The sequence below is a fragment of the Ascaphus truei genome, chromosome 4 (genome assembly GCF_040206685.1).
Source record: "Ascaphus truei isolate aAscTru1 chromosome 4, aAscTru1.hap1, whole genome shotgun sequence".
In the NCBI taxonomy this organism is placed as follows: Eukaryota; Metazoa; Chordata; class Amphibia; order Anura; family Ascaphidae; genus Ascaphus; species Ascaphus truei.
In genome coordinates, this window is record NC_134486.1 from 9530093 (window position 1) to 9555340 (window position 25248).

At 43.1% G+C, this 25248-nt stretch overlaps 1 protein-coding gene across 6 annotated transcripts in view; it reads right to left on the reverse strand.

Moving 5' to 3' along the window:
• LOC142492573 (DNA (cytosine-5)-methyltransferase 3A-like) overlaps positions 1-25248 on the reverse strand; it is a 348275-nt gene that overhangs the window by 22027 nt on the left and 301000 nt on the right. For all 6 annotated transcript variants that reach the window (XM_075595320.1, XM_075595319.1, XM_075595316.1 and 3 more), the window contains 6 exons: positions 24284-24430; positions 23243-23287; positions 12373-12452; positions 5978-6090; positions 3332-3515; positions 2267-2351 (listed from right to left, as the gene is read on the reverse strand). In XM_075595320.1, coding sequence (XP_075451435.1) covers positions 2267-2351; positions 3332-3515; positions 5978-6090; positions 12373-12452; positions 23243-23287; positions 24284-24430 — 654 coding nt within the window. The remainder of the gene's footprint in view (positions 1-2266; positions 2352-3331; positions 3516-5977; positions 6091-12372; positions 12453-23242; positions 23288-24283; positions 24431-25248) is intronic.

The window sequence follows — 25248 nt, forward strand, 5'->3', positions numbered from 1 at the left end:
AAAAGCCCAGCACTGTGTTACAAACATGGACATCTTCAGCAAATAAGGACCTCCGTTCCATGTCTATGATGTGTTCGTGTCTGTCCTAAAGTGGTTTTACATTTCTTTACACCTCAGCTAGGATGCTATTGCATTATTATGCATTATTATAGTGAAAAAGCACTGTCCCACATTTCCCATAAACCTCCCAAGCTCCTACGAATGACCTCTTGTTCCAACACCTCCTTAATACCATGCTAATGTTCTTGATGTAGTTGACAGTTTCTATCACATTCCCCGTCTCTCTTTCCGCCCATGCTGTGCTGTGTATGCTGACAATACTTAGTCTTTCCTGACACGCCTTCTGATGAAAACTTTGCACCATTTAAGTTGCTCTTCCTTCTGTCGACATGGCCTCCAAAACTGAACGTACCCACAAAAGGGTGCTAAGCTTTACGGCTAAATCTTTGCACCCTTTTCTAGATCTGGGCCTGGATAAGGTCTTGCCAATGGTCTATTCAAATGGTGCTCAACTCCAATCCTCAAGACTCCCCAACAGGTCTGGATATCCCTGCTTAGGCACAGGTGGCTCAATCAGTGGCTCAGTCAAAGACCCCCCTGTTGGGGTGGGGGGGTCTTGAGGACTGGAGTGCGCGCCTCCGCATGGCTGAAGTCACTATGGACTCAGCCTAAGTCGGCAGATACGATGGCTCCGGGGCCTTCTCATCTCTTGCAGTACAGTTGGAGGACTGACATATCTCCTATTGAGAATGAATGATTTTGCTTCTAACCCCTTCCCTGATGGAAGAGCCTGTAAAACATTGGCTCTGCACAGACTTCTCCTGCTGACTCTACTGCTCACCACCACTGCCCTCCAATTCCCAGCAAACACCAAGAGCAGCTGTGAGGACGAGTGTGAGTTGGGCAGCTGTGGGGAAGAGTGTGAGTTGGGCAGCTGTGGGGAAGAGTGTGAGTTGGGCAGCTGTGGGGACGAGTGTGAGTTGGTGTTAGAGCTAATATGTTATTTGTAGCATGTGCGTTAAATATAAAAAGGCTGTTAGCCATTCATGTAGAGGAGGTGTTAGTTGTGCTGGGAGTAGTGTGGGAAGGGGGTGTGATGGGGAAGGTTTCCCAGGGAGGTAGATACAGTAAGGCCCCTGGGAGGGGGCAGTTAACCCCTTGCTTGCAGTTCCTTTCTAGGCTCTTGGGTAGGAGAGGGAAGAAGATTGTTTTGTGTTTTCTGCCATGCGGTTTGTAATAACTCTTATTGCATAACCCTATGATAGAAGTGTGACGGTAGGGGTAAATATGGCTGCCATTATCCCTACCTGGCAGTAATACATTGGTATTGTATTATATAATAATAATAATAATAACAACAACAACAACATGTTCATGTAAAGCGCTGCTAGTTTATGTAGCGCTTTACAGAGACATTTTGCAGACACAGGTCCCTGCCCCGTGGAGCTTACAATCTATGTTTGTTTGGTGCCTGAGGCACAGGGAGATAAAGTGACTTGCCCAAGGTCACAAGGAACTGACACCGGGATTGAACCAGGTTCCTCTGCAACAATCTCAGTGCCAGTCATTGTATTTCTCACTGAGCAGCTCCTTCTCCCATATATGTTAGGTATATGTTAGGTATATGTGTATGTCTTTGCTTGGTTCCAGCACCCCAGGAATCAGGGGTTAATATGTTTTCAGTAGAATTGTTACAACTTGCTCTGTGATCTTTCCCTGTATCCTTGTTATGTTGTAAATGTTATGTTGCAGTTCTACCCACCAATCAGCGCCTGGAGATGTAGGCAGCACCTTCCTACCCACCAATCAGGGCCTGGGCATGTAGGCAGCACCTTCCTAACGACCAATCAGGGCCTGGGCATGTAGGCAGCACCTGGCCCTGAGTGTTGCAATATTATGTTTTAAGAGTATAAAAAGGTGGGGGTGGAGACCCCTAGCAGACAGGGAGGGAGACCCCTAGCAGACAGGGAGGGCTGTGACAGGGAGAAACTGCAGTGTCCACTCCAGTGCTGGTCTCAGGCCTGAAAACCAGTCCTGTAGGCACTGGGTAAGAAGAGAGAACAGGGGAAATCTCTGCAAGGCGGTCCCTGCAACTAGATATGCAGGGTATCCCCAGTTGGGTGTGTGTTATGTGAGATGCTCAGCATCATTATGGAATACTGTCCACATTTTAAAAGATGGCAGCATTTTCTTTAAAAACAAGCACTGCACATTAACTGGTGCTGTAATGAGTGTTCCCTACGTACGAGTGTGAATGTGAACTCACCTGTTGCAATGCCATCAAAGAGAGACAGTACTCGGATAGGCTTCCGCTTATCAGCTATTACTGGCGGGTAAAGCTTTGGTGGGTCCTTGAGGAAGCAAAAAGTGAACAGTATGAGGGAAACTTAATTGGAATACTGTGTGACTGCCATGGACCACACTTCAGAGGGATGTGAGGTGCAACGAGGGGGTGAAGGGCACAAAGCTCGGGAAGACAACAGACACGAGAGGAGAGTGAGACAAGGAAGTGAGGTAAAGATGGACATGAAAGAGATAAAGACGTATATGGTACACAGCAAGGAGAGAAAGAAGGGAAGGATGCAGAACATAAACAAGATACAGATACAGATGAGTTACGATGCAGAGACACAAGATGGAACGTAGAGTGACAATGCAGAGACACGAGATGGAACGTAGAGTGACAATGCAGAGACACGAGATGGAAAGTAGAGTGACAATGCAGAGACAGGAGATGGAAAGTAGAGTGACAATGCAGAGACAGCACATGGAAAGTAGAGTGACAATGCAGAGAGAGCAGATGGAAAGTAGAGTGACAATGCAGAGACATGAAATGGAACATAGAGTGACAATGCAGAGACACGAGATGGAAAGTAGAGCGACAATGCAGAGACAGGAGATGGAAAGTAGAGTGACAATGCAGAGACATGAGATGGAAAGTAGAGTGACAATGCAGAGACATGAGATGGAAAGTAGAGTGACAATGCAGAGACACGAGATGCAAAGTAGAGTGACAATGCAGAGACAGGAGATGAAAAGTAGAGTGACAATGTAGACACACAAGATGGAAAGTAGAGTGACAATGCAGAAACAAGAGACTCAGAAGAGTGTGAGAGAAAAGGCAAGTGACAGAAACCACAGACAGAAAGACATACAGTAAGCGATAAGCGAAAGATAAATTACTAATTTTCCTCTGCACTCCCCAACCATGCACTGCCACTGGAAATCCGGAAATACTGCAGCATGTCGCAATAGGTCTTGATAACATTTGTAAGCCTTGAACAGCCTGTTCTGCATTTTCAGGCAGATACAGGGCGTGAGAGCTACTTACAAATTCTTGGTCGTGGTTATTGGCGAAAAACAGCTGCAGGCGGGGGGGCCAGTCATCCCGTCTTCTCAGCAGCCCATAGATTCCCTTGTGGCCGCACATGTAGCAGTTCCAGGGGTCCTCTTTTATAGCTAACTGAGCCGCGCCTGGTCCCACCAGCAAGTCAACACATTCCACACAGAAGCACCTAAGGTAAAACAGGCAGGGTCAGCAGATCAGGACCCTGGACAGCGCTTATCAGACAGCCATCAAGGGCCTGGCTCAGCTGCTGTGCTTTATCCCAAGAGGCTCCTTGTCTGCCATGGGAAATAGGGCCTCAATAACCAAGTACACCAAGCCATAAAGTACCTTACAGCCCAGTTACATGAATATCCTGTAAGGCAATGGTGCGCAAACTGGGGGGCGTGCAAGATTTTCTAGGGGGGGGGGGCGCGGCGTTTGCAGAGCCCCTGCTCTCTTCCCCAAGGCATTTAAATTAAATGGCGGGGAAGGTGCAAGGCCTCTGTAACTCCCTTACCTGCTCTCTGCCGGCTCTACAGCGACACATCGCCATGACAACACGGCGTCAAGTGACGCAGCGCCATGGCAACGCGCGTCAAATGATGCGGCAGGTCACATGACGTCACATAACCCGCGGCGTCATTTGACGCCGGGTCCTAGGAGAGGGGGAGGGGCGCGAGCGCTGGAGCTGCCAGGCAGGGGGGCGCAGCTCAGGAACTTTGCGCACCCCTGCTGCAAGATACCTTGCTATAGCACTGTTTAGTAAATATGGCCCATAGTTTCCTGCATGTTTCCTGTTACATTCTTTTTTTTTATGTTTATTCAGGAAAGAAGGATCCAACGCTCCACGTTTTTTTAAAATAAAGTAAATTTATTGTGCCACACAACGTTTCGACCAATAGGTCTTTCTCAAGTGACTAGGCACTTGAGAAACCCCTATTAGTCGAAACGTTGTGTGGCACAATGAATTTACTTTATTTAAAAAACCGTGGAGCGCTGGATCCTTCTTTCCTGAGTATCACTTTGGAACATACCTTACAGGTACTTCCTTGAACCAGCAGCACCGGTAAACTGTATACTTTATTCATTTATTCTGTGGAATGCAGCATAACCCCCTTTAAAAAAATTTATGTTTATCACATATTCCCTGATGACACCCTCCACCCTACAGCAGTTTTACTGCTGATGTGAAAATATGACATAGAAAGAGCACACATTTATACGCACATCCATTCCTCATCATCAAACACAGCACTCCCTTATCTACTTCCTTCTCTCATCTGCATGTCACTCTCATCTCCACACATTACTCTCACTTACATACCGCACTCTCTCATTTACACACACACCGCACTCTCTCATTTACACACACACCGCACTCTCTCATTTACACACACACAGCACTCTTTCACTCCGGGAACTATGTACAAAGAGTAAAGTTATGTACACAGCACTCTCTGACCTGTACATACAATGCCCCTTTAAACACACAGCATTCTACATCTTTTCAATACTATGAAATGTTTTGCTACAGGTGTAACAGGTGTATTTGTATCTGCTATTGAGACCTTATATTGGAACCCACTCCCAGGAATTGTCACCAGCTCAGGGAAGTCGGATTTGTATTCCCTACAGACAGGTACCAGACAAGGCTGCCCTTTGTCTCCTCTCCTGTTTGATATAGCTCTGGAACCACTAGCCATAGCATTAAGAAATGCAATAACTGGTCTGCATATAGTCTCTGAAATGCTTAAACTGGCCCTCTATAAGGACGATTTGATACTGTTCATTACCAACCCTTCTAAAAGTCCCAGAGATTCTGAATTTAATATCGCAATTTCATTCTCTCTCAGGCTATAAAATACATTTTCAGAAATCTTGAGATTTTTTGGCTAAAAGGAGAAGAGGCTGATTCGGAGGCTGGGGGTGTAATAATCAGAGTAGCAAAAGTAGCAAAAGACTCAAATACCTAGGTATTGTTATTCTCTGTAACCACTTGAAACTCTATATGGTACATTTTAAACCTATTATTGAAAAGATCTATTTGACATGATTGCCTTACTAAAAATAAACTATTTTCCTAAATTAATCAATCCATTACAGATGCTTCCTCTAGTAATAAAGCAGAGAGATATAGCTCTCATCAATAAGATATTTACAGATTTTGTTTGGAGAGAATCTAGATTGAGAAACTCTGGCTCTAGGCAGATAAGGATATGGGAGGGACCACATTTCTCAATTTAGGAGACTTTAACTTAGCCTGTTTAGTTTGATATGTAAGGGACTGATTATACAATATCTCAATATATTAAAATAACAGTCTTGAGTCTCCCATGGTACGCAAGGAGGGATATGCAGGCACTCAATATAGTAACACTTACCGGATTCAGACGTGTCTCCGTGGCATTTGACGCCGCGGGGTAATGTGACGTAACCGGCGTCAAATGACGTCACGTGACCCCGGAGCATCATTTGACACAGCTGGCAGGTAGAAGAGGGGGTGCGAGACCGGGGGAGGCCAGGCAGGGGGGCGCAGCTTCAAAAGTTTACGCTCCCCTGCCCTAATGTACAAATGCAGCTCCCCTGCTAATCACACGTGGATCCCTTGTACATCCGCTAGTTATTACGTGAGCACGTTCCGTCTCTCACCTGCAGCAATTATTATTTCCACACATCAGCACCTCCCTCCCACCGCAGCATATAGTGCAGTAGGACTGGTATCCATCGTCATCATACTGATACGCACACTCCAGAAAGCAGTTCTGCAAACAGACACAAGAGAGTGGGTGAGGGATCCGTCTGCAGGGTGTGAAATGACTCCTCGTGAAGAAAACCTATATCGGCGTGAAATGTGTCAATTTTTGGGATCATCCATGCCCCATTTTTTAATGTGCATGTGATGCTTTTTTATTTTTTGTACATTATCATGATTTGGCTATCTGGGTCTTGATTATGCGGCTGTGCGGTGTTTATTTCGATCTTTCTACGTTTACATACAAGCTCAGTAGTATGCCAACGTCATTTGTAACATATTCAAACGATCAGGGATGCATGAAGAGCCAAACATTGTGGACCTCGGTTGTGAAATTGGCCACAAGATTACTGAAATTTATGGCGGTGGACCTACACCCATTATACCCTCATTCTCAGAGTACCCCTATAGTCTCACCCTCTCCAAACACTGCCCACAGTTTTCAATTTGTCCCAGTATCCGAAGAGGAGATTACACAAACACTCCTCAAATTAAAACTAAGCAGCCAATGTGGACCTGACTTACTGCAATCTAAGTTCCTAAGACTTGGTGCCCCAGATATTGCCAAACCAATTGCTTTCCTAGTCAACTCTATCATGTCTGCAGGCCATATCCCCAAGACCTGGAAAACTGCCAGAGTTGTCCCAATCTTCAAAAGTGGGGACAAAAACATTGTCTCAAACTATAGGCCACTCTCTCTTCTCCCAATACTATCCAAAGTCATAGAAAAATGTGTTCACTCCCAATTAATTAAGTGATTACTATACAAAGACAAATTACCCTAGCCAATTCCAATCTGGCTTTCGCCCCAAACACTCCACCGTAACTACCCTGCTAAAAGGGATAGACCACATACCCCCAAGTGTCCGTAGAGGAAACTGGGACAAGAAGCTTCTGCAACGTGAGGCCAGATGGATATATCTACTTAACACTCAATATCCACCTGGCATCAACGAAGGTTTTGTGTTTACTTCTTTCCATTAAACTACTCCCTTAGTGTTATTACACAGAAGGATTCTTCTTGATCTACACTCACATTAGTGAGCACTGTGTATACTTCTCACAGCAATAACATGGTCAGTTTTTCAAAGTATTTTATTCGGGTGTAGTACCTGTACACCACCACCACTCGGAAACACAGGCGTCTCAAAGCTACCATGACAACCACCGGGTATAAAAGAGCGACTGGAGACGCAGATACGCCCACCCCGGAAGAAGTCGCAGGAAGCGACGAAACATGCAGCATGTCGGGTCTCTGCCGATATAATCTACCCTAACCTACCTGTAGCCACTTTGAGCACTGCTCAACTTTGTTTATTTCTGTGCTGTAAACTCAGCGTTTATCCGATGAAATGCATCTCTCATTTGATACACCCTTTTAAAGAGGTGTTAGCACTGCCATAGGGCAGTGCTGTTTACAGTTGATATACACTTTACCAAGCTGTGAACGGAACATAGTTTATTTACCACGTCTCTAGCCGAAGTAGCGTTTATAACCCCAGGATCAATATTTCTCTGCAGTCTATGACAACATCACTAACTGCGCCTCACCAAAGTCAAAATCTAGTTCACGCAAAAACCTGTACCGCTTTTAACGGGGATTCTGCTGCGCTCCCTGGCGCGACATTGTCCAGCCGCAAAGAACTGCAGAAATGTGGCTTGCCGAGAATAACGACACCACTGAGTACCGCAGCTAACTATTGCTGCTGAGAAAGTTCTTAAACGTGTTTAGCATTGATATCTATTATCTATATAAACAACACAGTACCCAACGATACTTACCAAGGGGTGTTGCGGGAGGCACGGCAATCAGCTTCTGTGCTGCCCGCTTATTGTGAACTGCTCACTGACATACACCACGGGATGTCGCGAGGGGTACGGCAACCAGCCTCTGTCTAGTCCACATACTGTAAACTGTCTAGTAATACTCATCTAGGAGTGCTGCGAGGCGCACGGCAACCAGCCTCTATTCTGTACACATACTGTGATTACTACGAGACACGCAGCGACACCAACCGGAATTGGCGCATGCGCAATAGGAATCTCGATTTAGAATAGAAGAGCTAGTAAGAGTGATATGCCAAATAAAGGACTGTATACCTGTCTGTACATATGACCATTCTAACAATACTCTGGACATATGCAACAGAGCACTAACACACACTTCCACCTTGCGGCAATAGCGCACTGCCGCTAGAAATACTAACAAAACTGTATACTAACCATCTGTAGCAGTTTTGGAGCCCAAACTTGTCCCGTTTCCAGCCCAAATACATCACTGACAAACGGTGACTAGACAGTATATTACTCACGAACTATATACCAGAGTGCTGTACATTTCTTCTCCATGTAGAAATAGTTGCTTGTTAACATCACTACAGACTATACCCCTGTAGCAGTATCCGAGCTAATAGCTCCACCTCCAGCCTTACTCACTGGCCTGTAGCGACAAATAGGTATCTTTGTACTTACAAAGCTAGATTATAATACTTACAAAACCATTTTCACCCTACTGGAGATGCAAAAAATCACTAGGAACGTATGATCATACATTTGATTTTGACGCATGCGCAGTAGGATCCGCCTTCATAGTAGTTCTTGTACTACTACTGGTCCGTCAATAACGGAAGACAGATAACCACATATATATCCATCTATGAACTTTCTGCTTAATCACTCAGGTGCACTGTATAACAAACCACAACAGGTTTAGTCCACATATGATAACTACATCTCGAACAGTATACAGGTGATACTGCGTAATAGGGACATATGTACCCCAAGCATTACTAGGTACCTATATGACTTGAATCAGCCTTGCAAACATCACGGTTTTGGTTCATGATTATCCCTCATCACAACATCAATTGATGAAACCTGACCGTATGACTAAGAGAAATATTAATCCATCTCTACCTACCCAAAAGAGTTCCATTCCATTCTAGAGACATATGTAGCGATAAGGCGATTAAAACATAAGATCACCAGACAGCAAACAGTACATGCCTACCAGCTATCTGTTCCATCGATCTGAGCGTTTATCAGATGAATAATTGTAAGAGATGCAGCAACTAATATTTTGAGAACATATACTGTTTTTATTACACCTTCATTAATAAAAGTAAATAAAATTAAAGTATACACAACCCCTTTTTCCACCCCTGACCACATTATTTTATAAAGGTCTGCAGTGCGCCTACAAAGGGATCCTTCTGTGTGCCTCTCTTGGTACATTTTCCTTGTAATCTGCTAAAAGTTTGCAATGAGATCCAGTGTGGAATGGAACGGGGACAACTCACTGGTGCAGTATTCCTAGATTTTGCAAAGGCTTTTGATACTGTTGATCATGTTATCCTGCTTAACAAACTCCAGAGCTCTGGAATAGGGAAACATGCTTTAAACTGGTTTCAGTCCTACCTATCAGGTAGACACATGTTGGGATCTATCTCGCGCACTAACTCCAAACCCCTTGGATATCACCAGCGGTGTCTCACAAGGCTCTGTTCTGGGGCCCATACTCTTCTCTGTGTTCATTAAAGATCTCACATGTACGTATGCGGATGACACAATCTTATATGCACACAGTTCTAACCTCTCTGACCTTCAATCTGACTTTTTGAGACTTGAAAATTGGATTTCCCAAAACAAACTGTTTTTAAATACTGACAAGACTGTAACAATGGAGGCTACCAATGAAGGAACTACAGATCAGAACCAACTCTAACATTATCCTAGCCCCTGTTACTAGTTTCAAATATTGGGGCTTATGGTTTGACTCCCATTTAACATTTGGGTTTACATTGATACCCTGATATCCAAAACCTATGCCAAACTAGGTTTATTATATACTGTAAAAACAAATCCTCCTTAAGTCTGCTGGTCAGAAAGCGTATCGCACAGCAGATGCTAATGCCAATTATTGACTATGGAGACATAGTAAATGGCTCGACACCTCAAACCCACCTTAGCAAACATGATACCCTCTACAATTCAATATGCCGCTTTGTTCCCCAATGCAACTACAACACACATCACTGCGAAATGCTCAAATAACTAGATTGGTCATCACTCGAGTCTAGGCGCAAAGTTCAACTTTCCTGTCTTGCCTTTAAATTCTTTCTGGGCAAGTTACCCAGCTACCTGAACAAGCTCCTCACCCCTACCACATGCAGCACCTATCATCTGAGATCTGACTCCAAAAGACTGTTCATGGTCCCAAGGCTCAACAAAGTATCCAGCCGCTCCTCCTTCTCTTATCGTGCACCCCAAAACTGGAACAACCTACCAGAGACTCTCACATTCACCACCAGTTTAAGTTCTTTCAAATCTAAGGCTGTCTCACATTTTAATCTGGTCTGTATCTGTTTCATACGCCTATAATATATATTTTCTTTTAATGTACACCCTGTTCATTTATGTAACTGTATTTGTAACCATGTATTATTTGTCTTAACTCTGTGCCCAGGACATACTTGAAAACGAGAGGTATTGTATTGTATTGTATGTCTTTATTTATATAGCGCCATTAATGTACATAGCGCTTCACAGTAGTAATACATGGGGTAATCAAATAAATAACAGATAATATAAATAACAGATCATGGGAATAAGTGCTTTAGACATAAAAGTAACATTAAGGAAGAGGAGTCCCTGCCCCGAGGAGCTTACAGTCTAATTGGTAGGTAGGGAGAACGTATAGAGACAGTAGGAGGGAGTTCTGGTAAGTGCGTCTGCAGGGGGCCAAGCTTATGTATCATGTGTTCAGAATATCCACAGTGCTATTCATATGCTTCTTTAAGCAAGTGTGTCTTAAGGTGGGTCTTAAAGGTGGATAGAGAGGGTGCTAGTCGGGTACTGAGGGGAAGGGCATTCCAGAGGTGTGGGGCAGTCAGTGAAAAAGGTTTAAGGCGGGAGAGGGCTTTAGATACAAAGGGGGTAGAAAGAAGACATCCTTGAGAAGAACGCAAGAGTCTGGATGGTGCATAACGAGAAATTAGGGCTGAGATGTAAGGAGGGGCAGAAGAGTGTAAAGCTTTAAAAGTGAGGAGAAGAATGGAGTGTGAGATGCGGGATTTGATCGGAAGCCAGGAGAGGGATTTCAGGAGGGGAGATGCTGAGACAGATCTAGGAAAGAGTAGAGTGATTCTGGCAGCAGCGTTTAGGATAGATTGTAGGGGAGACAGGTGAGAGGCAGGAAGGCCGGACAGCAGGAGGTTACAGTAATCAAGACGGGAGAGAATGAGGGCCTGAGTCAGAGTTTTAGCAGTCGAGCAACAGAGGAAAGGGCGTATCTTTGTTATATTGCGGAGGAAAAAGCAACAGGTTTTAGAAATGCTTTGAATGTGAGGGGCGAATGTGAGAGAGGAGTCGAGTGTGACCCCTAGGCAGCGTGCTTGGGCTACTGGGTGAATGATGGTAGTTCGAACAGTAATGTGGAAGGAGGTAGTAGGGCCAGGTTTGGGAGGAAGTATGAGGAGCTCTGTTTTAGCTATTTTATAGTTTAAGGCGACGGAGGGCCATCCAGGATGATATAGCAGAGAGACATTCAGAAACTTTGGTTTGTACAGCAGGTGTAAGGTCAGGTGTTGAAAAGTATATTTGTGTGTCGTCAGCATAGAGGTGATAATTAAACCCAAAAGATGTTATTAGGTCACCTAGAGAGAGTGTGTACAGAGAAAAGAGAAGAGGTCCCAGGACAGAGCCCTGGGGTACCTCCACAGAGAGATCAACAGAGGAGGAGGAGGTGTTAGCAGAAGAGACACTGAGGTAACTCTCAATGTATTACTTCCTGGTAAAATATTTTATAAATAAATAAATGTTTCCATGTTTCTTGTTCTGCAGCCACATTATTGATGTAATCAGTGAGCTGATCTCTCTGATCTCATGTTTTTAATGTAACCTTCCGCTGAAATCTGTGCCCCTGTTTTCCCTTAAGAACATCACAGGCGGAGCACAGAGACTGAAATAAACAGCAAATAAACATATTTTCTCCTTGTATTGTGTTACAGATTAATATCCATCTGATGGCTATAAAACTTCTTACAGTTACTGAAAAGTAACACATTTTGCCCATATTTACTGCATTGTGTTGTAAATCCACAAGACTTCTCCCGGCCCATGAATGGTAATGTGTATTCCAGTGTCGGGAGGTGGCTTATGGAGCCGCACTTAGTAAACATGGGCCAATATGTATATGTATAATACATTTTAGTTCTCCGTTTGGCAGCAGCTTTCCTACCCATTCTCTCTCCTCCCCCAAACCCTTCTCCCTTCTCCCCTCTGGTGACATTACCTTGCAGTTTTGGCACATTCCCCCGATAAACAGCGGGTGCTCTAAGGTGGCGTTCAAACTTCCACAGGAGATGCAGATATCTGGGGGGGAAAGAGAGAGAAAATAATAGGGGCGGTTCCTGCTTTCGGATTCAACGAGAAACACACCTCAGCTTTAACAGCCCAACTATTCCGCTAACCCAAAGCAGCGCACACTACACGCGTCTCAGGAGCCGGCGGGCAGGGAGTGGGGGCGCAGGCTTTAAAGGCCGGGGGGCAGCGTATCAGCTTATGAAGAGACCCCCACCGGCTCAGCTAATCTTAAAAGAAACAATTGACTTGGAAATTGCAGCTTTAATTGATGTGCAGGTGATGCAGCTTTAATTGATGTGCAGGTGATGCAGCTTTAATTGATGTGCAGGTGATGCAGCTTTAATTGATGTGCAGGTGATGCAGCTTTAATTGATGTGCAGGTGATGCAGCTTTAATTGATGTATAGGTGATGCCGCTTTAATTGATGTGCAGGTGATGCAGCTTTAATTGATGTATAGGTGATGCAGCTTTAATTGATGTGCAGGTGATGCAGCTTTAATTGATGTATAGGTGATGCAGCTTTAATTGATGTATAGGCGATGCCGCTTTAATTGATGTGCAGGTGATGCAGCTTTAATTGATGTGCAGGTGATGCAGCTTTAATTGATGTATAGTGATGCAGCTTTAATTGATGTGCAGGTGATGCAGCTTTAATTGATGTATAGGTGATGCAGCTTTAATTGATGTGCAGGTGATGCCGCTTTAATTGATGTGCAGGTGATGCAGCTTTAATTGATGTATAGGTGATGCAGCTTTAATTGATGTGCAGGTGATGCAGCTTTAATTGATGTGCAGGTGATGCCGCTTTAATTGATGTGCAGGTGATGCAGCTTTAATTGATGTATAGGTGATGCAGCTTTAATTGATGTGCAGGTGATGCAGCTTTAATTGATGTATAGGTGATGCAGCTTTAATTGATGTGTAGGTGATGCAGCTTTAATTGATGTGCAGGTGATGCAGCTTTAATTGATGTATAGGTGATGCAGCTTTAATTGATGTGCAGGTGATGCCGCTTTAATTGATGTGCAGGTGATGCAGCTTTAATTGATGTATAGGTGATGCCGCTTTAATTGATGTGCAGGTGATGCAGCTTTAATTGATGTATAGGTGATGCAGCTTTAATTGATGTGCAGGTGATGCAGCTTTAATTGATGTATAGGTGATGCAGCTTTAATTGATGTATAGGCGATGCCGCTTTAATTGATGTGCAGGTGATGCAGCTTTAATTGATGTGCAGGTGATGCAGCTTTAATTGATGTATAGTGATGCAGCTTTAATTGATGTGCAGGTGATGCAGCTTTAATTGATGTGCAGGTGATGCCGCTTTAATTGATGTGCAGGTGATGCAGCTTTAATTGATGTGCAGGTGATGCAGCTTTAATTGATGTGCAGGTGATGCAGCTTTAATTGATGTGCAGGTGATGCAGCTTTAATTGATGTGCAGGTGATGCAGCTTTAATTGATGTATAGGTGATGCAGCTTTAATTGATGTATAGGTGATGCAGCTTTAATTGATGTGCAGGTGATGCAGCTTTAATTGATGTATAGGTGATGCAGCTTTAATTGATGTGCAGGTGATGCAGCTTTAATTGATGTATAGGTGATGCAGCTTTAATTGATGTGTAGGTGATGCAGCTTTAATTGATGTGCAGGTGATGCAGCTTTAATTGATGTGCAGGTGATGCAGCTTTAATTGATGTGCAGGTGATGCAGCTTTAATTGATGTGTAGGTGATGCAGCTTTAACTGATGTGCAGGTGATGCAGCTTTAATTGATGTATAGGTGATGCCGCTTTAATTGATGTGCAGGTGATGCAGCTTTAATTGATGTATAGGTGATGCCGCTTTAATTGATGTGCAGGTGATGCAGCTTTAATTGATGTATAGGTGATGCAGCTTTAATTGATGTGCAGGTGATGCAGCTTTAATTGATGTATAGGTGATGCAGCTTTAATTGATGTATAGGCGATGCCGCTTTAATTGATGTGCAGGTGATGCAGCTTTAATTGATGTGCAGGTGATGCAGCTTTAATTGATGTATAGTGATGCAGCTTTAATTGATGTGCAGGTGATGCAGCTTTAATTGATGTGCAGGTGATGCCGCTTTAATTGATGTGCAGGTGATGCAGCTTTAATTGATGTGCAGGTGATGCAGCTTTAATTGATGTGCAGGTGATGCAGCTTTAATTGATGTGCAGGTGATGCAGCTTTAATTGATGTGCAGGTGATGCAGCTTTAATTGATGTGCAGGTGATGCAGCTTTAATTGATGTGCAGGTGATGCAGCTTTAATTGATGTATAGGTGATGCCGCTTTAATTGATGTGCAGGTGATGCAGCTTTAATTGATGTATAGGTGATGCAGCTTTAATTGATGTGCAGGTGATGCAGCTTTAATTGATGTATAGGTGATGCAGCTTTAATTGATGTATAGGCGATGCCGCTTTAATTGATGTGCAGGTGATGCAGCTTTAATTGATGTGCAGGTGATGCAGCTTTAATTGATGTATAGTGATGCAGCTTTAATTGATGTGCAGGTGATGCAGCTTTAATTGATGTATAGGTGATGCAGCTTTAATTGATGTGCAGGTGATGCCGCTTTAATTGATGTGCAGGTGATGCAGCTTTAATTGATGTATAGGTGATGCAGCTTTAATTGATGTGCAGGTGATGCAGCTTTAATTGATGTGCAGGTGATGCCGCTTTAATTGATGTGCAGGTGATGCAGCTTTAATTGATGTATAGGTGATGCAGCTTTAATTGATGTGCAGGTGATGCAGCTTTAATTGATGTATAGGTGATGCAGCTTTAATTGATGTGTAGGTGATGCAGCTTTAATTGATGTGCAGGTGATGCAGCTTTAATTGATGTATAGGTGATGCAGCTTTAATTGATGTGCAGGTGATGCCGCTTTAATTGATGTGCAGGTGATGCAGCTTTAATTGATGTATAGGTGATGCCGCTTTAATTGATGTGCAGGTGATGCAGCTTTAATTGATGTATAGGTGATGCAGCTTTAATTGATGTGCAGGTGATGCAGCTTTAATTGATGTATAGGTGATGCAGCTTTAATTGATGTATAGGCGATGCCGCTTTAATTGATGTGCAGGTGATGCAGCTTTAATTGATGTGCAGGTGATGCAGCTTTAATTGATGTGCAGGTGATGCAGCTTTAATTGATGTATAGGTGATGCAGCTTTAATTGATGTATAGTGATGCAGCTTTAATTGATGTGCAGGTGATGCAGCTTTAATTGATGTGCAGGTGATGCAGCTTTAATTGATGTGCAGGTGATGCAGCTTTAATTGATGTGTAGGTGATGCAGCTTTAACTGATGTGCAGGTGATGCAGCTTTAATTGATGTATAGGTGATGCCGCTTTAATTGATGTATAGTGATGCCGCTTTAATTGATGTGCAGGTGATGCAGCTTTAATTGATGTATAGGTGATGCAGCTTTAATTGATGTGCAGGTGATGCAGCTTTAATTGATGTGCAGGTGATGCCGCTTTAATTGATGTGCAGGTGATGCAGCTTTAATTGATGTGCAGGTGATGCAGCTTTAATTGATGTATAGGTGATGCAGCTTTAATTGATGTATAGTGATGCCGCTTTAATTGATGTGCAGGTGATGCAGCTTTAATTGATGTATAGGTGATGCAGCTTTAATTGATGTGCAGGTGATGCAGCTTTAATTGATGTGCAGGTGATGCCGCTTTAATTGATGTGCAGGTGATGCAGCTTTAATTGATGTATAGGTGATGCAGCTTTAATTGATGTGCAGGTGATGCAGCTTTAATTGATGTATAGGTGATGCAGCTTTAATTGATGTGTAGGTGATGCAGCTTTAATTGATGTGCAGGTGATGCAGCTTTAATTGATGTGCAGGTGATGCAGCTTTAATTGATGTGCAGGTGATGCAGCTTTAATTGATGTGTAGGTGATGCAGCTTTAACTGATGTGCAGGTGATGCAGCTTTAATTGATGTATAGGTGATGCCGCTTTAATTGATGTGCAGGTGATGCAGCTTTAATTGATGTATAGGTGATGCCGCTTTAATTGATGTGCAGGTGATGCAGCTTTAATTGATGTATAGGTGATGCAGCTTTAATTGATGTGCAGGTGATGCAGCTTTAATTGATGTATAGGTGATGCAGCTTTAATTGATGTATAGGCGATGCCGCTTTAATTGATGTGCAGGTGATGCAGCTTTAATTGATGTGCAGGTGATGCAGCTTTAATTGATGTATAGTGATGCAGCTTTAATTGATGTGCAGGTGATGCAGCTTTAATTGATGTGCAGGTGATGCCGCTTTAATTGATGTGCAGGTGATGCAGCTTTAATTGATGTATAGGTGATGCAGCTTTAATTGATGTGCAGGTGATGCAGCTTTAATTGATGTGCAGGTGATGCAGCTTTAATTGATGTATAGGTGATGCAGCTTTAATTGATGTGCAGGTGATGCAGCTTTAATTGATGTATAGGTGATGCAGCTTTAATTGATGTGTAGGTGATGCAGCTTTAATTGATGTGCAGGTGATGCAGCTTTAATTGATGTATAGTGATGCAGCTTTAATTGATGTGCAGGTGATGCAGCTTTAATTGATGTATAGTGATGCAGCTTTAATTGATGTGCAGGTGATGCAGCTTTAATTGATGTGCAGGTGATGCAGCTTTAATTGATGTGCAGGTGATGCAGCTTTAATTGATGTGCAGGTGATGCAGCTTTAATTGATGTATAGGTGATGCCGCTTTAATTGATGTGCAGGTGATGCAGCTTTAATTGATGTATAGGTGATGCAGCTTTAATTGATGTGCAGGTGATGCAGCTTTAATTGATGTATAGGTGATGCAGCTTTAATTGATGTATAGGCGATGCCGCTTTAATTGATGTGCAGGTGATGCAGCTTTAATTGATGTGCAGGTGATGCAGCTTTAATTGATGTATAGTGATGCAGCTTTAATTGATGTGCAGGTGATGCAGCTTTAATTGATGTATAGGTGATGCAGCTTTAATTGATGTGCAGGTGATGCCGCTTTAATTGATGTGCAGGTGATGCAGCTTTAATTGATGTATAGGTGATGCAGCTTTAATTGATGTGCAGGTGATGCAGCTTTAATTGATGTGCAGGTGATGCCGCTTTAATTGATGTGCAGGTGATGCAGCTTTAATTGATGTATAGGTGATGCAGCTTTAATTGATGTGCAGGTGATGCAGCTTTAATTGATGTATAGGTGATGCAGCTTTAATTGATGTGTAGGTGATGCAGCTTTAATTGATGTGCAGGTGATGCAGCTTTAATTGATGTATAGGTGATGCAGCTTTAATTGATGTGCAGGTGATGCCGCTTTAATTGATGTGCAGGTGATGCAGCTTTAATTGATGTATAGGTGATGCCGCTTTAATTGATGTGCAGGTGATGCAGCTTTAATTGATGTATAGGTGATGCAGCTTTAATTGATGTGCAGGTGATGCAGCTTTAATTGATGTATAGGTGATGCAGCTTTAATTGATGTATAGGCGATGCCGCTTTAATTGATGTGCAGGTGATGCAGCTTTAATTGATGTGCAGGTGATGCAGCTTTAATTGATGTATAGTGATGCAGCTTTAATTGATGTGCAGGTGATGCAGCTTTAATTGATGTGCAGGTGATGCCGCTTTAATTGATGTGCAGGTGATGCAGCTTTAATTGATGTATAGGTGATGCAGCTTTAATTGATGTGCAGGTGATGCAGCTTTAATTGATGTGCAGGTGATGCCGCTTTAATTGATGTGCAGGTGATGCAGCTTTAATTGATGTATAGGTGATGCAGCTTTAATTGATGTGCAGGTGATGCAGCTTTAATTGATGTATAGGTGATGCAGCTTTAATTGATGTGTAGGTGATGCAGCTTTAATTGATGTGCAGGTGATGCAGCTTTAATTGATGTGCAGGTGATGCAGCTTTAATTGATGTGCAGGTGATGCAGCTTTAATTGATGTGTAGGTGATGCAGCTTTAACTGATGTGCAGGTGATGCAGCTTTAATTGATGTATAGGTGATGCCGCTTTAATTGATGTGCAGGTGATGCAGCTTTAATTGATGTATAGGTGATGCCGCTTTAATTGATGTGCAGGTGATGCAGCTTTAATTGATGTATAGGTGATGCAGCTTTAATTGATGTGCAGGTGATGCAGCTTTAATTGATGTATAGGTGATGCAGCTTTAATTGATGTATAGGCGATGCCGCTTTAATTGATGTGCAGGTGATGCAGCTTTAATTGATGTGCAGGTGATGCAGCTTTAATTGATGTATAGTGATGCAGCTTTAATTGATGTATAGGTGATGCAGCTTTAATTGATGTGCAGGTGATGCAGCTTTAATTGATGTGCAGGTGATGCCGCTTTAATTGATGTGCAGGTGATGCAGCTTTAATTGATGTGCAGGTGATGCAGCTTTAATTGATGTGCAGGTGATGCAGCTTTAATTGATGTGCAGGTGATGCAGCTTTAATTGATGTGCAGGTGATGCAGCTTTAATTGATGTGCAGGTGATGCAGCTTTAATTGATGTGCAGGTGGTGCAGCTTTAATTGATGTATAGGTGATGCCGCTTTAATTGATGTGCAGGTGATGCAGCTTTAATTGATGTATAGGTGATGCAGCTTTAATTGATGTGCAGGTGATGCAGCTTTAATTGATGTATAGGTGATGCAGCTTTAATTGATGTATAGGCGATGCCGCTTTAATTGATGTGCAGGTGATGCAGCTTTAATTGATGTGCAGGTGATGCAGCTTTAATTGATGTATAGTGATGCAGCTTTAATTGATGTGCAGGTGATGCAGCTTTAATTGATGTATAGGTGATGCAGCTTTAATTGATGTGCAGGTGATGCCGCTTTAATTGATGTGCAGGTGATGCAGCTTTAATTGATGTATAGGTGATGCAGCTTTAATTGATGTGCAGGTGATGCAGCTTTAATTGATGTGCAGGTGATGCCGCTTTAATTGATGTGCAGGTGATGCAGCTTTAATTGATGTATAGGTGATGCAGCTTTAATTGATGTGCAGGTGATGCAGCTTTAATTGATGTATAGGTGATGCAGCTTTAATTGATGTGTAGGTGATGCAGCTTTAATTGATGTGCAGGTGATGCAGCTTTAATTGATGTATAGGTGATGCAGCTTTAATTGATGTGCAGGTGATGCCGCTTTAATTGATGTGCAGGTGATGCAGCTTTAATTGATGTATAGGTGATGCCGCTTTAATTGATGTGCAGGTGATGCAGCTTTAATTGATGTATAGGTGATGCAGCTTTAATTGATGTGCAGGTGATGCAGCTTTAATTGATGTATAGGTGATGCAGCTTTAATTGATGTATAGGCGATGCCGCTTTAATTGATGTGCAGGTGATGCAGCTTTAATTGATGTGCAGGTGATGCAGCTTTAATTGATGTGCAGGTGATGCCGCTTTAATTGATGTGCAGGTGATGCAGCTTTAATTGATGTATAGGTGATGCAGCTTTAATTGATGTGCAGGTGATGCAGCTTTAATTGATGTGCAGGTGATGCCGCTTTAATTGATGTGCAGGTGATGCAGCTTTAATTGATGTATAGGTGATGCAGCTTTAATTGATGTGCAGGTGATGCAGCTTTAATTGATGTATAGGTGATGCAGCTTTAATTGATGTGTAGGTGATGCAGCTTTAATTGATGTGCAGGTGATGCAGCTTTAATTGATGTGCAGGTGATGCAGCTTTAATTGATGTGCAGGTGATGCAGCTTTAATTGATGTGTAGGTGATGCAGCTTTAACTGATGTGCAGGTGATGCAGCTTTAATTGATGTATAGGTGATGCCGCTTTAATTGATGTGCAGGTGATGCAGCTTTAATTGATGTATAGGTGATGCCGCTTTAATTGATGTGCAGGTGATGCAGCTTTAATTGATGTATAGGTGATGCAGCTTTAATTGATGTGCAGGTGATGCAGCTTTAATTGATGTATAGGTGATGCAGCTTTAATTGATGTATAGGCGATGCCGCTTTAATTGATGTGCAGGTGATGCAGCTTTAATTGATGTGCAGGTGATGCAGCTTTAATTGATGTATAGGTGATGCAGCTTTAATTGATGTGCAGGTGATGCAGCTTTAATTGATGTGCAGGTGATGCCGCTTTAATTGATGTGCAGGTGATGCAGCTTTAATTGATGTATAGGTGATGCAGCTTTAATTGATGTGCAGGTGATGCAGCTTTAATTGATGTATAGGTGATGCAGCTTTAATTGATGTGTAGGTGATGCAGCTTTAATTGATGTGTAGGTGATGCAGCTTTATTTGATGTGCAGGTGATGCAGCTTTAATTGATGTGCAGGTGATGCAGCTTTAATTGATGTGCAGGTGATGCAGCTTTAATTGATGTATAGTGATGCAGCTTTAATTGATGTGCAGGTGATGCAGCTTTAATTGATGTGTAGGTGATGCAGCTTTAATTGATGTGCAGGTGATGCAGCTTTAATTGATATATAGGTGATGCAGCTTTAATTGATGTGTAGGTGATGCAGCTTTAACTGATGTGCAGGTGATGCAGCTTTAATTGATGTGTAGGTGATGCAGCTTTATTTGATGTGCAGGTGATGCAGCTTTAATTGATGTGCAGGTGATGCAGCTTTAATTGATGTGCAGGTGATGCAGCTTTAATTGATGTATAGGTGATGCAGCTTTAATTGATGTGCAGGTGATGCAGCTTTAATTGATGTGCAGGTGATGCAGCTTTAATTGATGTATAGTGATGCAGCTTTAATTGATGTGCAGGTGATGCAGCTTTAATTGATGTGTAGGTGATGCAGCTTTAATTGATGTATAGTGATGCAGCTTTAATTGATGTGCAGGTGATGCAGCTTTAATTGATGTGTACGTGATGCAGCTTTAATTGATGTGCAGGTGATGCAGCTTTAATTGATGTGCAGGTGATGCAGCTTTAATTGATGTATAGTGATGCAGCTTTAATTGATGTGCAGCTGATGCAGCTTTAATTGATGTATAGTGATGCAGCTTTAATTGATGTGCAGGTGATGCAGCTTTAATTGATGTGCAGGTGATGCAGCTTTAATTGATGTATAGTGATGCAGCTTTAATTGATGTGCAGGTGATGCAGCTTTAATTGATGTGCAGGTGATGCAGCTTTAATTGATGTGTAGGTGATGCAGCTTTAATTGATGTATAGTGATGCAGCTTTAATTGATGTGCAGGTGATGCAGCTTTAATTGATGTGCAGGTGATGCAGCTTTAATTGATGTGTAGGTGATGCAGCTTTAATTGATGTGTAGGTGATGCAGCTTGAATTGACGTGCAGGTGATGCAGCTTTAATTGATGTATAGGTGATGCAGCTTTAATTGATGTGTAGGTGATGCAGCTTTAATTGATGTGAAGGTGATGCAGCTTTAATTGATGTGTAGGTGATGCAGCTTTAATTGATGTGCAGGTGATGCAGCTTTAATTGATGTGCAGGTGATGCAGCTTTAATTGATGTGTAGGTGATGCAGCTTTAATTGATGTATAGGTGATGCACAATGGTTGGGATTCACTAAGCTTCGATACAAGGTTTGCAAATAGTTTTTCTGAGCTCAGTACCTAAACAGAACGTTTAATGTGAAATGTTACATGAGACCTATATATACAGATCACGACTCCCGGTCCGTGTGCGGTTTATCTACAATCTAAAGAACGAGAACGTCAAGAAATTCTCAAGCTGATGGAGAATTTATGGGCAACTTTAAACCAACAAAAAGAGACGTATGTGCGCGATTCCACATTCAGCATTGGTGTGATTTGTACTTTTCTATTATATGGGTTCACTGGAATAAATGGATAGGACACGCCCACTGGGCTTTCATTTGCATGTCACTACCCAGAATCCTGTCTGCAACGTAACCACTGTAGGACGTGGGACCGTGGGGTGAATGAAGCAGGTCCTGTGGAAGACCTGTAGATACACTCAGAGGTTCTCTACTTTGTCAGTACTTTGTATTGCGGAGGGTATTTGTTCCTTTTTTTACCCACTGTGAGGATCAGACGCAGGCTCCGCCCCCATCAAGCTCCGGTCACCTGATTGGCTCCTGTTTGATTCCTGCCTGCTGAATATTACTGCGCCTGATTCGCAGGTCCTGCTATTTAGGCTCAGCCTCTTCCACCAGGAAGTTAGCTGAGCATAAACCTTGTGCCGGTTGCTGGTCACAAGCACCAAGGCTTGTCTCACCGTGCCTCGCTTCGCCTTGCCCCGCTTACATTGGATTTCGCTGCTGTCTCCTACCCTCGACCCCGGCATACTCTCAACCTTTCTGCTCTCTCCTACTCTCGACCCGGTTAACGTGACCCCTACGATCCGTATCTCTTCAACCCACGACTACGAGTCCCGCATCCGGACGCGGCTTCAGGTCGGTGTATTAATATTCCCACCTCGGCCTCGCAATCCAGTCCTGTTTGTGGCGAGCATCCGTTACACCAACCATAACTTGTGTGTCTGGTCTACAGGTTGTGAATGTCCAAAATTCCCCAAACTTGCAAACGTCTCTTAAAAACCAGCTCAGCCTCGTCTTTCTGGGTTTTCTTTGTGGCAGTTCAATAACTGGCGTACTCCAGCTACTTTCAGATATGTGCAAAATGATGGTAGCACAGAACTTGATTGTCTTTCTTGTTTTGGTGATACTGAATATATATATATATATGTTGGGATCCATGGAGTTATAACATCCAAACCCAGAATCCAATCTGCTCCCATCCAATCATCTCCCAGCACAGTCGCCCAGCTGATGAGTAACTCACCTTCAATGTTTCTGCACTTCTCCCTTACTTCAAACACCAGCCTCTCTGCCAAAGACAAACACAACCAACAATTAGGAGCTGGAAAAACTGCACCATGTGTATCGATGGAATTAAGCTGATTTCCTTTGATACGTATGGTGATGATGTTTTGCCCCAGAATGGCAGCACTCCTGCCCTGGCACACACTGCATGGTTCAAAGTTTATGTAGCAGTGCAAGTTCCACCAGTTGTGCTTCTTCCAAGCAGCTGTGCCACATACTTGCTGATTACTAGATAAGTATGTGGTGTTAGATAAGGATGAGGCTGCTGAAGGGGTGATTATCTGCTCCCCAATACTGACCAGGCTGTGGTTATCTCTGGGGGCTATTCATTAAAGTCTCTTGGCTGCAAAACGGAGGCAAAAACAAGTTTATCAAAGCAAAAGAACCAGATTTATCACAGGGAAAACTCCAATTGATGGGGATTCCTGTTCTTTCATAGATTTGGGGCTGTTTTTGCCCCAGTTTTGCACCTGGAGGCCTTTAGCAAATAGACCTCTGTGTATCAGGGCAATTTGTTTTTATATTTCCTGCATGTGTTAGCATCAAATGTAAGAGCCAAGTTATCACGGATCTCACTAACCAGAAACTTTTACGCCTCCTCTGATCTGGCTGAGTTTGTTAACTCTAATACACGGGGAAAATAGGACAGAGATACAAAATATCACACATCCCATTATAACATGTGCGTTCCTCCTACATCACACAGAGACTCGGACAGAGACAAACAGATGCAGAGCACCGCAATATGGGTGGGATGTAGCAACGTAAGGAAAGTGTCACACAAGTGTGTTCCACTGATGCAAATTGTTATCTAAAAGTGTTTCCGCCACGACAGACCTGGTGGAAGGTTTTCATGCAAATGTGACACACAGATTTGTAGAGTTATAATCTGTGCGCCAGGTAACGTCTCCTTTGATGGCCTGACGAAAAATCTGTCCGCGTAGTTCAATATACTAAGAGAAGGTCTCCCTCGATACCCCGTGAGTCTGAGTGGACGTACCTCGAGTGCGCTCGTCAATGATCTCCTTGACCTTGGGTTTCTCTGTGCTTTTGCGGGGTTTCTTGGTGGGAGGGGGCGGGGCATACGCAGCGGCTTCAGGCTCCACCCACATCTCCGTGTAAACTTCTTTGTACGGGTTGCGTTCCTCTGAGAGAGCAAAGGAAGGAATAAATAATAATAATGTCAATGCAGTTAGTAATATTAACATATATACTGTACATTATGAAGGTTGGTGGAAACCCTCTCTTATGCCACAAGAGGGCATCACACACACACACACACACACACACACACGATCCCTGGAATTCAGATGGCATTGCAAATTATTATCCTTTATTTATCATGCACAAACATGGGACCCCATAACGCAGTAGCTACGTCTGTAAACACCCGAGGGGTTAAAAGAACATGCTGCTTTTGCTGAGGATCTCAGCTGTGATTATCATGCGGGAACAGTTTCACACACACACACAGACACACAGACACACAGACACACAGACACACAGACACACACAGACACACACAGACACACACAGACACACACAGACACACACAGACACACAGACACACACACACACACACACACACACACACACACACACACACACACACACACACACACACACAGCTGTGATTATCATGCGGGAACAGTTTCAAAGATGCAGATCCCGGCCCAGTTAGGCAGTTTATAGAAAATCACGGTGGCGGCCATCTTTTATTGACCCTGGAGGATACTGTTCGATAAAACAGACATTTTTTGAATGTTTTTACGATGCACAGGTAAGAGAGGGAAAGGCCATTCAAATGTGATTTTAGGCCGTTTAATTGGACCTTTTCAATGCTTCAGAGGCCCCTCTGGCAGTGTGATGGTTAAGGAGGACCTGTGACGGTAGGGGTAAATATGGCTGCTGTTAATTAAGGTTAAGCCCTGCATTACCCCTACCTGTCAGTAATACAGTTATATT